The 14,728-nt window shown below is 44.0% G+C and overlaps 1 protein-coding gene across 6 annotated transcripts in view; it reads left to right on the top strand.

The window, feature by feature from the left end:
- DCAF6 (DDB1 and CUL4 associated factor 6) overlaps positions 1-14,728 on the top strand; it is a 172,487-nt gene that overhangs the window by 15,344 nt on the left and 142,415 nt on the right. For 5 of the 6 annotated variants that reach the window (XM_019952348.2, XM_019952349.3, XM_019952347.3 and 2 more), the window contains exon 2: positions 10,437-10,498. In XM_019952348.2, the coding sequence (XP_019807907.1) occupies positions 10,437-10,498 (62 nt within the window). Of the gene's footprint in view, positions 1-10,436; positions 10,499-13,184; positions 13,233-14,728 lie in introns of those variants that run through there. The other variant, XM_033855427.2, reaches the window with a different exon arrangement.

The raw sequence follows: 14,728 nt of genomic DNA, 5'->3' as shown, positions 1-14,728 counted from the left end.
AGAAGCGCGGGCTTCTCATTGTGGTGGCTTCTCTTGTTGCAGAGCACGGTCTCTAGGCGTGTTGGCTTCAGTAATGTGGCTCGCAGGCTCTATAGCGCAGGCTGAGCAGTTGTGGCGCATGGGCTTAGTTGCTACACGGCATATGGGATCTTCCCGGACCAGGGCTCAAACCCATGTCCCCTGTATTGGCAGGCGGATTCTTAACCACTGTGCCACCAGGGAAGCCCAAATGTATTGTGTTTAAGTTCAACTTCTACCCATTCATTGTTAGTATGTAACAGTGTGATTTTTTTTGTGTGTTGATCTCATATGCTGTGATCTTGCAAAACTTATTAATTCTCAGAGGTTTCTGGGTATATTACAGGAGATTTTCTATGTGGAAAATCATGTCATCTTTCAATAGGGACTGTTTTATTTCTTCCTTTCCAAGTTATGTGTCTTTTTTTTTTTCCTTAACATTATTCCAATGTCTAAAACTTCCAGGACTGTGTTTAATAATAGTGGTGAGAGTGGACTTCCTTGTATTGTCCTGATTTTAAGTGGGAAGCATTCAGTCTTTCACCATGAAATATGATATATTTTAGGTCTTTTATTGGTGCTTATTACCAGATTGAGGAAGTTTCCCTCTGTTGCTAGTTTGCTGAAAATGTTAATCATGAATGAGTTCAATCAAAGAAGCAGAATTACTAGGAGATATACAAACATACACACAAAGATGTGTTACTGGCATTTGACTTCGTGTAGTTGTGGGAACTCATTAAACTGTCTCTGTAAAGTTGTTTTCTTCATGTCTTTTGCTGGGGCTTGACATCCTCAGGACAGACAGTTGGGAAAGGATGATGGTAAATTGGGGATAGGAAGGACAGGCCTGAACCCATGAAAACATAAGATCTATGCCAGTTCTCACTGTCTTCAGTCTTATAGATGTAGGTGTTTTTTTAGGAGAAACTGGTACCCTTTGTCATGGACCTAAACACAAATTGGCCTAGTATTCCAAGAACCTTAAAAGAACATCTATGGGTAGGCAGGACGGTTATAGGCCTAGTTGCTCCCCATTCTAATGAGGTGAGCCAGACAAGTAACAATGTATATAAACAATATAAGCATCAATAAAAATCAGTATTGCTGTTACTTTACTTCCACCCACCAATCTTGTGCAAATATGACTGGTAATTCAAGTAACATGAATCATACAGGGAAAAAATTCTGGGAAACATGGTTCGTTGTGAGTTGACACATTTCAAAGCCACCACACTTAAATGCTGCTTGTTGTTCATTGTAAGGCTCTTGGTAGGGATGGGAGGGGGATTCCTGTCCCTCCCTTAAGGATAGTCAGTTTATACTTCGTTCCTTTCCTGGAGGCAGTTGCCTTTGCCTGAAATGGACGTGAGGGTTTCCTGCCTCTCTTAAAGCTAGTGGACCTTTGCTGAGGCTCTTTTTAGCTAGGGCTTCCCCAGTGGCTTAAGACTTTTGCTTCCCATGAGAGAAGGGCCTGAAAAGTGACTGGAGTTTCCTTTTTAAGTCTTACCAGACAGGGACTGTCTCAGGCTTCCTGTTGTTTTCAGTGTTTCATATGAGTACTTGGGGGAGGCTCATGAAAAAGAGCTGGTGACTGAATGTAGATTCTCTCTGTGCCTAGGATCCTAGAGATTCTAAACTGTGTCTCTAGCCCACATTTGGCCTTTAAACATTCATTTGAGTTTTTACTATTTTCTTCTTACACGTTTTGATTGCAGTCATCTCTTTGTCCTGTTCATTGTCAAAGGTAAAACAGTTCTGTGTTCTTTCTCTCCTCAGAGTTTGTTACACTTTAATTATCAGTTCTCCTGGTTATCTGGCAAGATGTCTTGGAAGCCAAAGAAGATTATGTCAAGGAGACAGCATTTACCTATGACAGCTAATGATGCTATGAGGTTATGAAAAATGTGCCTTGAAAGAGACCATTGAATTTACTGATACCCCACGATTTCTGAGAACAAAACCAATGAATAGGAGGGGGCAAAACAGACAGTTCAGGAAAAGGAAGACCTGACAATGAGCTAGAGATGGCAGCGTTTGTAGTTGACTAGGAAGTTTGGCCTTAAAAAGAAGTTGCTCAAAGGGGCAATAGAGTCAAGTAAAGTGAAAAGTTTGAGGCCAACTGGCCCGAGGCAGGGGAACACAATCAGATTCACAGGTTGCATCAGACCGAAGCTCTCCGGACCACCCAGTTCCAGAAACTGACTTGGAGACTTTCCGGACCACCCAGTTCCAGGAACTGACCTGGGGACTTTGCACCCGGCCCAGCCTTCCCCCCTTTCGAGGCGCGGTACTAACGGTCCCCCAGGATACCTGAAAAGACCGCCAAATAAGGAATACCCTGCACCCTCCCAGATTCACCACACCCCTTTCCCTTCTTGCCCTATAAAATCTTGCCCAACCCTCGCCCGGGCGCGACTTCTCTGGCCCCTTTCTCTCGGACCAGTGAACCTCGCCTGGGAGCGCTCCCTAATAAAGCTCACTTGAAGCTTTCCTCTGTTTCGCGGTGCCGTTTGTTAAGATCCGACCTTACATTTGGTGCCGAAACCCGGGAGGGGTACCAAGCCCCGCGGGTTACCGCGCGGGACGCTCCTCCCCTCCCCCAGGAGACAACCAGGGAACCTCTACTCATCCACCTGATCTGGCAGAAAACGGGGTAAGTCCCCCTCCCTTGTTCCCTCCGACCCCCAGAGTCCCTACCCACCGGACTCCCTGTCCCCGCGGCGCGTCAGGGACTCCTCCGTCCTCTCTCCGGGCCTCGGGCAACTGTGGAGACGTCCCAATTGCCTGACCGCTCTCCGACCCGCCTGGCCTCGGGTGATTGTGGAGACGTCCCAATCGCCTGACCGCCCTCCGACCTGCCGTGAATTGGAGACGGAGACCAGGGACGCCTCTCTCCCTCTCCATTCACTCAGGGACAGACTGGGGGTCATGGGAACCTCACAATCGAAACCAGATTCTAAGACGCCCCTGGGGTGTCTCCTAGCCAATTTTACAGCTCTCGGTTTCTCCCAAGATCTCCGTTGCCGACGGCTTATTTTCTATTCCACTGTGGCCTGGCCACAATATCCTTTAGACAATCAATCCAAATGGCCTCCTGAAGGGACTTTAGATTTTAACATCCTCCGTGATCTAGAGAATTACTGACGCAGGACGGGCAAATGGTCCGAGGTCCCCTATGTTCAGGCCTTCTGTTATTTACGCTCCCGCCCTTCCCTCTGCGTCGATTGTTCCACTTCCCAGATCCTTCTTGCCAAACAGACATTTCCTACATTCAAGCCCCTAATTTCCTTTGACGATAACCCCTCTCCACTAGCCGACCCACCCGAATCTCTCGCTCTTCCCCCTCCAGAGCTCCTCTCCAACCTCCACCCTACCCTGAAGCGGTCCCTCCTCTTCCCGAACCCGTTCCCCTCCCCCTCCAACCGTTCCTCCGAGGTTTCTCCTCCCACGCCCCTTGCTTCGCCAATTAGTGCACATACACGCTCTCACGACTCCCAAGATCCACATCTCCTCTGCCCTCTGAGGGAGGTAGCAGGAGCGGAAGGATTAGTTAGAGTTTACGTTACCTTTTCTCTCCAAGATCTCTCTCAAATAGAAAAGCGATTAGGCTCCTTTTCTGCCGACTCTTCCCGCTACATTAAAGAATTTCGCTCTCTCTCTCAAGCTTACGATCTAACCTGGCACGGTATCTTTGTGATCCTATCTTCTACTCTGACCCCTGACGAGAGGGAAAGAATTCAAACTGCTGCCCGAAACCATGCAGATCAGGTTCACCTTACTGACAACTCCATGCCTGTCGACAACTCCATGCCTGTCGGAGCGACTGCCGTACCTGGCACCGATCCAGGCTGGACTTATCAGGATGGCCAAGATGGCCGTCATAAACGCGACCTCATGATCCAATGCCTCCTGGCTGGCATGCAGGCTGCCGCTCATAAGGCAGTCAAATTTGAAAAACTAAAAGAGATAACCCAAGAACCTAACGAAAATCCAGCTATCTTTCTCAATCGCCTTACAGAGGCCTTAACTCTCTACACCCGGCTGGATCCCGACACCCCGGCAGGGGCAGCGGTCCTAGCCACCCATTTTATCACCCAATCAGCCCCGGACATCCGAAAGAAATTAAAACGGGCAGAAGACGGCCCTCAAACCCCTATTTGAGATCTGGTAAAGATGGCCTTTAGAGTCTATAATGGCCGTGAGGATTTGGCAGAATCCAGCCGACAGGCTCGAATGCACCAGAAGGTGGCCCTCCAAACCCAAGCTCTTGTAGCCGCCCTAAGGCCGGCCATCTCCCATGGATCACAGCATCCACGGGGTCTGCAAAAGGCAACCCCGCCGGGGGCCTGCTTCAAATGCAGAAAAGAAGGCCACTGGGCTCGCCAATGTCCCAATCCCCAACCTCCTTATAAGCCCTGTCGCAGCTGCGGGCTAACGGGCCACTGGAAGAGTGACTGCCCTACGACTGGCCCTCCCTCAGCGTCTCCACGCGGGGGGCAGGCCTACCCAATGGCATTACCACTTGAACTGCTGGGATTGGCTGACGACTGACGGCGCCTGGACTCGAAGACCCCCATCACCCTCGCCGAGCCCAGGGTAACGCTACAGGTAGCGGGTAAGTCCATCTCATTTCTGGTGGACACGGGGGCTATCTATTCGGTCCTGCCTACTTATTCCGGGCCAGTTTCTCCTTCCCAGATCTCGGTCATGGGTATTGATGGCAAACCATCCTTCCCACTCCAGACCGGTCCACTCGCATGCCATATCGAAGGACTCCCTTTTACTCATTCTTTCTTAGTCATACCATCCTGCCCAGTTCCCTTGCTAGGCCGAGATGTCCTTTTCCACTTAGGGGCCTCCCTCCAGCTGGTTAGACCTGACCCTAAGGTCCCCTCCTCCCAACTCCTGCTTCCTCTTCTCGGCCTGTCTCTAGAACCCTCCCCCTCCTATCCCCCTCTTCCAGTCACACCGAACCCAATCAATCCCCAAGTCTGGGATACTTCTAAGCCCATAATAGCAACACACCATCCCCCCGTCCTCATCCGCCTAAAGGACCCCTCCAAATTTCCATCAAGGCCCCAATTTCCCATCTCTGAGACTCACCTTAGGGGCCTACAACCTATTATCACCAGACTCCTAAACCAGGGACTCCTTATCCCCACTGACTCTCCCTGCAACACCCCCATCCTGCCTGTCCGCAAGACCTCTGGGGATTATCGCCTGGTCCAGGACCTCCGACTAATCAATGAGGCCATAATTCCTCTCCACCCAGTAGTCTGGATCCCTAACTTTGCTCTCCTCGCTAAACCCTTATATCTAGCCGCTAAAGAAACCCCTCAAGGACCCCTCACCTCTCCTTCCGCCGTTCGACAGGCCTTTCTCACTCTCCGTAACGCGCTGATATCTTCTCCCCTTTCTCTGCCCAACCCAAACCGACCTTTTCACCTTTTTGTGGATGAACGGGCCCGGAATAGCCACTGGACTCCTTGCCCAGCCTGTAGGGCCTTCCTACCGCCCCGTGGCTTACCTCTCCCAACAGCTAGACCCAACCATTCGGGGATGGCAACCATGCCTTCGGGCCCTAGCAGCGGCAGCCGAACTGACCAAACAAAAACTGACTCTGGCCCACCCACTAACCGTGTTTTCCTCCCACCGGATGGTCGACCTCCTAGGCCACAAGTCTCTCTCCCTCCTGGGCCCCTCCCGCATCCAGGAGTTCCACCTACTGTTCATTGAAAACGCTGCTATCTCCCTCGACCTCTTCCCCCTCCTAAACCCGGCCTCCCTCTTGCCTATCTCCGACACCGGGACCTCCCCTTCCCACTCCTGCCCCCAAGTCATAGAGGCCCTGAGCCCGCCGAGAGAGGGACTCTTTGACACCCCTCTTTCAAACCCGGACTGCACCCTCTTCGTAGCATGCTTGCTCCCTGTTTTCTTAGGTTACTTCGCAGGCGCATGGAGGAAGTCTCTCTGGTGGCCACAAACCAAATGCGCCTCGGTCCTTACACCTTGCTTCCTACAGAACCCCCCACTGGTCTCCCCTAAGCCTCGGACCTCTGGTCGCCCGACTCCCCTTTCGACACCCCCATTCAGCATGAAGTAGCCAGAGATCAGAACGCCGCCCCATTACACCAAAGATGTCGGGATGTAAGGCCAACTGGCCCGAGGCAGGGGAACACAATCAGATTCACAGGTTGCATCAGGCCAAAACTTTCCGGACCACCCAGTTCCAGAAACTGACTTGGAGACTTTCCGGACCACCCAGTTCCAGGAACTGACCTGCGGACTTTGCACCCAGCCCAGCCTTCCCGCGTTTCGAGGCGCGGGACTAACGGTCCCCCAGGATACCCGAAAAGACCACCAAATAAGGAATACCCTGCACCCTCCCAGATTCACCACACCCCTTTCCCTTCTTGCCCTATAAAATCTTGCCCAACCCTCGCCCGGGCGCGACTTCTCTGGCCCCTTTCTCTCGGACCAGTGAACCTCGCCCGGGAGCGCTCTCTAGTAAAGCTCACTTGAAGCTTTCCTCTGTTTCGCGGTGCCGTTTGTTAAGATCCGACCTTACAAAAAGTTTTGTTAAAGTGCTGTTCTGTCTCTGTTTCTCAGTATCAGCAACCTTATTCTTTTCTCTTAACCAGTTGAAGTTACCCCAACTCCTTAATGAAGTCATTTTTTTTTTAAAGGAATTTTGACTTTTTAAAAAAAAATTTAATTTATTTATTTATGGCTGTGTTGGCTCTTCGTTTCTGTGCGAGGGCTTTCTCCAGTTGCGGCAAGTGGGGGCCACTCCTCATAGCGGTGCGCGGGCCTCTCACTATGGCGGCCTCTCTTGTTGCGGAGCACAGGCTCCAGATGCGCAGGCTCAGTAATTATGGCTCACGGGGCTAGTTGCTCCGCGGTATGTGGGATCTTCCCAGACCAGGGCTCGAACCCGGGTCCCCTGCATTGGCAGGCAGATTCTCAACCACTGCGCCACCAGAGAAGCCCAATGAAGTCATTCTTTAAAAATCATTTTCTCTCGGGACTTCCCTGGTGGTCCAGTGGTTAGACTCCGCACTCCGGGTGCAGGGGGTACGGATTTGAGCCCTGGTTGGGGAACTAAGATCCCACATGCTACATGGTGCGGCCTAAAAACAAAAACAAACAAAAAAATCATTTTCTCTTTTCAGACAATATTAACTTAGAACAATCCCACGTGTACATAGGGAGAGAACGAATCTTAAGTGTCTATAGTAGATCAGTCACATCTATGAGTTTTGCATATGCTACTTAATTTATTCCAGACAATAAACCTGTAAAGTTGATGGTATTATTCCCATCAAATATAAAATTTTTACAAATGTAGAACTAAGGCCCTGAGATGTTAAGTTTTGCCCAGTGTATGTGTAGTATGTTCCAAGTTAGATTTAAGCCTAACATTTCTTGTCCCAAGCATCTCAGTCTAGTAACAGAGATAGGTACTTGAATAAATAAGTTATGAAGCTGTTTCATAAGTTACAGAGCCATTAAAAATGAGCAATATGTCTATATTTATTGCCAGTGAAAGATGTTCACCTTGTATTATTGAGTGAAAACACGTTGAAGAACAGAATCAGTATTATGAGCCTGTTCATTTATTCACTGATTCAGGAATGTATATTGAGTGCCTCCTTTGTCTTAGGCACTGTTCTAGGCACCTAGGATACTTGAGTGAACAAAAGAGTGTTTTTTTATGGAGCTTACAATCTATTAATATAGAATAGAATGTAAAAGAGATGGAATTAAATGAGGCAGCTTGGGCTGCAAGAAAGACTTGGAGAGAAAGTCTCAGTGACAGGTAAATTCATCCATAACAAATGGGTAATTGTTGGGAGACAGTTCTCCATGTCTCTTTTGTATTTCTGCACATCTTGTGAGCAGAGGCACTGGCTGCTTTGTTCTGAACTGTCTTTTCAGAGAACAGACTTGGGAGATATAATATCTCCCTGTGGAGCAGAGGGCAGATTTATTTATTGTCCAGAATAATAAAGATAATGGTTTCCTTTGGGACAAAGATTAGGCAGATTTGCTTGATATAAGATTTGCGTTCCTTCAGTTCAGGGTTCCCCAGCTGTGATTCAAACCCATTGCATGTGCAGTATCCCCCCAGACCCCTCTGCATTGCCCTGTGGGAATTGGGGGACAAGGGGAACTAATGTGAACCTGAAGCTCATTCTCCTTGAGGAGTAAAATCCTTTGCCTCTGACTCAGAAGTCCTGTGTCTTCTGCCAGCATCCATGAAATGGTGGCAGGTAGCTTGTTAGCTTACAAGTAGGCCAGACTCATCACAGTTCTTGATAATAGGCATGAGTTTATTTTTATTTTAATTTGAGAGGACTCAGTTTTTTTTTTTTAAACTTATAGTTCTTATTTTTATCCTAGCTTTCAGCTCCTATTTCTTGGTGTAGTGCATTTAATTACCAAAAGGGTAGGGGAGGTTTATACTAGGTTGTTCTAGAAGCCCATTTTATGGAATGTGGGGCAATACAATTTTTTAAAAAATAAATAAATTTATTTATTTATTTTTGGCTGTGTTGGGTCTTCGTTGCTGCGTGCAGGCTTTTCTCTAGTTGTCGTGAGCGGGGGCCACTCTTCATTGTGGTGCGTGGGCTTCTCATTGTGGTGGCTTCTCGTTGCGGAGCATGGGCTCTAGGCACGCGGGTTTCAGTAGTTGTGGCACTCAGACTTCAGTAGTTGTGCCTCGCGGGCTCTAGAGCGCAGGCTCAGTAGTTGTGGCGCACGGGCTTAGTTGCTCCGCGGCATGTGGGATCTTCCCGGACCGGGGCTCAAACCCGTGTCCCCTGCATTGGCAGGCGGATTCTTAACCACTGGGCCACCAGGGAAGCCCAATACAATCATTTTGATCTCCTAAGTCACATATAAAAATATCATTTAGGAGCTGTCTTGTCCCTATCGTGTCTCAGTGCATGTTTTTATGTACAAGGTCATATGGAAGAATTCTTGCTCAAATTACTCACTTTGTCTTCTATTCTCTCATGTTGCACTACCATTTTCTCTAGTTGGAAATGGCTGGAGCCATGTTTTCAAGCCCAGATTTTAAAAATTTGGAAGAAAATTTTTAATACTTTTTTCTTAGCATTTTAATGAATTTTAATTACTGTCGTGTTGTTAATTTGAATACTTCTTTCCTTAACTCTTAATTTATAACTCAGTAGGATTGCCAAAGGAATTGGCCAAAAGGAAAAGATTTTAAAAAATTTTTTCTGTTTACTAGTTAGCATCTTTTTAAAACTGAAAATCAGATTTGAAAAGTTAATTATATAAAGTATAACCTAATTCATGAAAATACTTTGCTGAATTTCTGCAGGTTGTTTTATTCCAATAAGTTTAGGAAGTATACCCCACCCGAACACACGCAAAATCTTTAACCCACGTGTTCATCCATTATCTAGCGATCTTACCAGTTACAGGCAAGGACAGAGAAAACAGTCTGGCTTCAAGAAGATCTTGCTCTTTACGTGGAATGCAAGAAAACATGATAGAGTCCCTTGTGACAGTATATAGAGAGCATAGTCAGATTTAATTTTGAAATCTCATCAGCCTGATTACTTAGCTAATTACTGTTCTTTGTCATATATATATTCGGCTTCCTTTCATTACAGCTTCTGAATAAGCATGAAGCTTTTTGGTCCATTTTTGGTAAAAATGATTCATTTCTTAAAGAAACATAATTTCTCTTTTTCAAAGGAGGAATTTATTACATTTTTGAAGTATGATAACTTTTCTGCTATTGATGGATATTTAGGCTGATTTAATTTTTGTGCTCTCACATTTCATCACTGTGAAATGAACTTCTAAGTATTTTAGCATTTCTGAAAGTGAGATGTTTAAAAATAGGTGGCATATTCTAAAACAGTTTGCCATCCTTTTTAAAATTGAAAACCTATTCCCCACCTCCAGTCTTCTCTTATCCCCTTTCTCTGCTTTATTTTTCCATATAGAGTTTTTAGCAAGTCACATATTGTTTATTTTCTTTCATTAAGCTAACTAGAGTCAGGGATCTTTTTCTCTTTTATTTTACCATTGTATCTCTAGCTCCTAGAACACGACCTGGAATGGAGTAAGTACACAATATATTTGTTGAATGAATGGATGAATGAAGGGAACATTTAAGTGTTTATTGTGGTTCCAGATACTGTGCTAAGCCCTTTCTCTCCTTGAATCACTTAATAACCACATGAGGTAGGTAGGTACTCTAATGAGGAAACTAGGGCTGAGGAGGAGTTAATTTGCCCAGTGTCACTCAGCCCGTAAATGGAAGAATTAAAATTAGAGCTTGACTCTACCTCATGACAGTTCCTAGGCTCTTAACAGTGTTACACTTGTCTAAGCAATGAATTGTATGATTTATTTAGTTCTTTCTTTTTAAACAGGAAGAAGAGAATTTATCCAAAGATTAAAACTTGAAGCAACCCTGAATGTGCATGATGGCTGTGTAAGTAATAGTTAATTCTCAACTATGAAGGACTTTAATACTAAGTGTTCAGGTGTTTGAGGAACTGCCCCAGTCCTCCCAAAAGAGATTGGACTAAGTATAAGAAAATGGGAGAATTAAGTTTTACATTAAAACGTAAAAGTATACTTTGAATTTAGGAAAGCATATGGGAGATTTTTTAAAGAATGATGAGTTTTCCAACATTATCAAAAGGTTTTCATCTCTTTCACTCTATTGGTACTGATTTTGTGACAGTCACTAGTGATCTTAATGTCTCCAAATCTAGTGGTCACTTCTCAGAAACTTTAGACATTTGTTGAATACATTTTCTTTTTTGAAATACTTATTCTCTTGGATTCTGCTAACACCACACTCTCTTGGTTTTCTTTCTATCTCATTGACTTGTTGCATCTTCTCTGTCTTCTTCCCTGACTCCTCCACCTCTTCACCTTCAAATGTTGGATGTACCAACATTCTATCTTGGTTCCTCCCACCCTGTTTTCTCTTCACTTTTCTAAGTGATTTTGTTTAGTCCCATGGCTGAAAAACATGACTTCCAACTTTCCACTTCTTCCCAGAACTCCAGATTTATGTAAATAACTCTCTAGTTAACATTTCCAGTTGCATGTCTAATAGCACCCCAAATTTAACAAGGTCAAAACAAAACTCTTGTAAGGTTTTGTTAGGAAAACTTCAGACACTGGACTTTCCTGGTGGCACAGTGATTAAGAATCTGCCTGTCAATGCAAGGGACATGGGTTCAAGCTGTGGTCTGGGAAGATCCCACATGCCGCGGAGCAACTAAGCCTGTGTGTAACAACTACTGAGCCTGTGCTCTAGACCCCGTGAGACACAACTGCTGAGCTCGTGTGCCACAACTACTGAAGCCCATGTGCCTAGAGCCCGTGCTCTGCAACAAGAGAAGCCACCACAATGAGAAGCCCACGTGCAGAAACGAAGACCAAACACAGCCAAAAATAAATGAGTGAATGAATAAATAAAAAAATCAATCAATCAATTAATTAAAAAAAACCCTTTAATCATGCTTTTCATATACTCAGGACCTGGATTTAGCAGTTAATCAAGATTTTGGCACATTTTCTTTTACCACTTCATTTTTTTTCTCTTTGCCGAAGTATTTTAAAGCAAATCTCAGATGTGAAATCATTTCACCTCTGTATATAAGCTAAAAGTAATGGACATTTTTTTATGTAATCAAAATGGCATTATATAATTTAACAAGATAGTATATTTTTTGGTATCATCTAATACATAGTCCATGATCAAATTTCCCCCATTGTTTAAAAATCTCCTTTTTTTTTTTAAACATTCTTATTGGAGTATAATTGTTTTACAATGTTGTGTTAGTTTCTGCTGTACAAAACAGTGAATCAGCTATATGTATACATATATCCCCATATCCCCTCCCTCTTGAGCCTCCCTCCCACCCTCCCTATTGCACCCCTCTAGGTCATCACAAAGCATCGAGCTGATTTCCCTGTGCTATGCAGCAGCTTCCCACTAGCCATCCATTTCACATTTGGTAGTGTATATATGTCAATGCTACTCTCTCACTTCGTACCAGCTTCCCCTTCCCACTCTGTGTCCTCAAGTCTGTTCTCTACGTTTGTGTCTTTATTCCTGTCCTCCCACTAGGTTTTAGATCGCTTATATGTGTGTTAGCATATGGTATTTGCTTTTCTCTTTCTGACTTACTTCACTCTGTATGACAGGCTCTAGGTCCGTCCACCTCATTACAAATGATTCAATTTTGTTCCTTTTTATGGCAGAGTAATATTCCATTGTATATAGGTGCCACATCTTCTTTATCCATTCATCTGTCAATGGACATTTAGGTTGCTTCCATGTCTTGGCTATTGTAAATAGTGCTGCAGTGAACTTTGTGTTACATGACTCTTTTTGAATTATGGTTTTCTCAGGGTATATGCCCAGTAGTGGGATTGCTGGGTCATTAGGTAGTTCTATTTTCAGTGTTTTAAAGAACCTCCATACTGTTCTCCATAGTGGCTATATCAATTTACATTCCCACCAACAGTGCAGGAGCGTTCTCTTTTCTCCACACCCTCTCCAGCATTTATTGTTTCTAGATTTCTTGATGATGGCCATTCTGACCGGTGTGAGGTGATACCTCATTGTGGTTTTGATTTGCATTTCTCTAATGATTAGTGCTGTTGAACATCTTTTCATGTGTTTGTTGGCAATCTGCATGTCTACTTTGGAGAAATGTCTGTTTAGGTCTTCCGCCCATTCTTGGATCGGGTTGCTTGGTCTTTTGATACTGAGATGCATAAGCTGCTTGTATGTTTTGGAGATTAATCCTTTGTCCGTTGCTTCGTTTGCAAATATTTTCTCCCATTTGGAGGTTTGTCTTTTTCTCTTGTTTATGGTTTCCTTTGCTGTGCAAAAGCTTTTAAGGTTCATTAGGTCCCATTTGTTTATTTTTGATTTTATTTCCATTAATCTAGGAGGTGGGTCAAAAAGGATCTTGCTGTGATTTATGTCATAGAGTGTTCTGCCTATGTTTTCCTCTAAGAGTTTGATAGTGTCTGGTCTTACATTTAGGTCTTTAATCCATTTTGAGTTTATTTTTGTGTATGGTGTTAGGAAGTGTTCTAATTTCATTCTTTTACCTGTAGCTGTCCGGTTTTCCCAGCACCACTTATTGAAGAAGCTGTCTTTTCTCCATTGTATATTCTTGCCTCCTTTCTCAAAGGTAAGGTGACCATATGTGTGTGGGTTTATCACTGGGCTTTCTATCCTATTCCATTGATTGATATACTGTTTTTGTGCCAGTACCATACTGTCTTGATTACTGTAGCTTTGTAGTATAGTCTGAAGTCAGGGCGCCTGATTCCTCCAGCTCTGTTTTCTTTCTCAAGATTGCTTTGGCTATTTGGGGTCTTTTGTGTTTCTGTGCAAATTGTAAAATTTTTTGTTCTAGTTCAGTGAAGAATGCCATTGGTAGTTTGATAGGGATTGCACTGAATCTGTAGATTGCTTTGAGTAATATAGTCATTTTCACAATATTGATTCTTCTAATCCAAGAACATGGTATATCTTTCCATCTGTTTGTATGGTCTTTAATGTGTTTCATCAGTGTCTTATAGATTTCAGCCTGCAGGTCTTTTGCCTCCTTAGGTAGATTATTCCTAGGTATTTTATTCTTTTTGTTGCAGTGGTAAATGGGATTGTTTCCATAATTTCTGTTTCTGATTTTTCATTTTTAGTGTGTAGGAATGCAACAGATTTCTGTGCATTAATTTTGTATCCTGCTACTTTACCAAATTCATTGATCAGCTCTAGCAGTTTTCTGGTGTCATCTTTAGGATTTTCTATGTATAGATCATGTCATCTGCAAACAGTGACACTTTTTCTTCTTTTCCAATTTAGATTCCTTTTATTTCTTTTTCCTCTCTGACTGCCATGGATAATACTTCCAAAACTATGTTGAATAATAGTGGTGAAAGTGGGCAACCTTGTCTTGTTCCTGATCTTAGAGGAAATGCTTTCAGTTTTTCACCATTGAGAATGATGTTGGCTGTGAATTTGTCATATATGGCTTTTATTATGTTGAGGTAGGTTCTCTCTATGCCCACTTTCTGGAGAGTTTTTATCATAAATGGGTGTTGAATTTTGTCAAAAGCTTTTTCTGCATCTATTGAGGTGATCACATGGTTTTTATCCTTCAGTTTGCTAATATGGTGTGCCACATTGATTGTTTTGCATATAGTGAAGAATCCTTGCATTCCTGGAATAAACCCCACTTGATCATGATGTATGATCCTTTTAATGTGCTGTTGGATTCTGTTTGCTAGTATTTTGTTGAGGATTTTTGCATCTATGTTCGTCAGTGATATTGGCCTGTAATTTTTTTTTTTCTGTGATATATTTGTCTTGTTTGGTATCAGGGTGATGGTGGCCTCATAGAATGAGTTTGGGAGTGTTCCTCACTCTGCTGTATTTTGGAAGAGTTTTAGAAAGGTAGTTGTTCACTCTTCTCTAAATCTTTGTTAGAATTTGCCTGTGAAGCCATGTGGCCCTGGGCTTTTTGTTTGTTGGAAGATTTTTAATCACAGTTTCAATTTCAGTGCTTGTGAATGGTCTGTTCATACTTTCTAGTCCTTCCTGGTTCAGTCTTGGAAGATTGTACTCTTCTAAGAATTTGTCCATTTCTTCCAGGTTTTCCATTTTATTGGCATATAGTTGCTT

This window comes from Tursiops truncatus, chromosome 1 (assembly GCF_011762595.2).
Source record: "Tursiops truncatus isolate mTurTru1 chromosome 1, mTurTru1.mat.Y, whole genome shotgun sequence".
Lineage (NCBI taxonomy): Eukaryota > Metazoa > Chordata > Mammalia > Artiodactyla > Delphinidae > Tursiops > Tursiops truncatus.
This window is presented reverse-complemented; position numbering and strand designations above follow the sequence as displayed.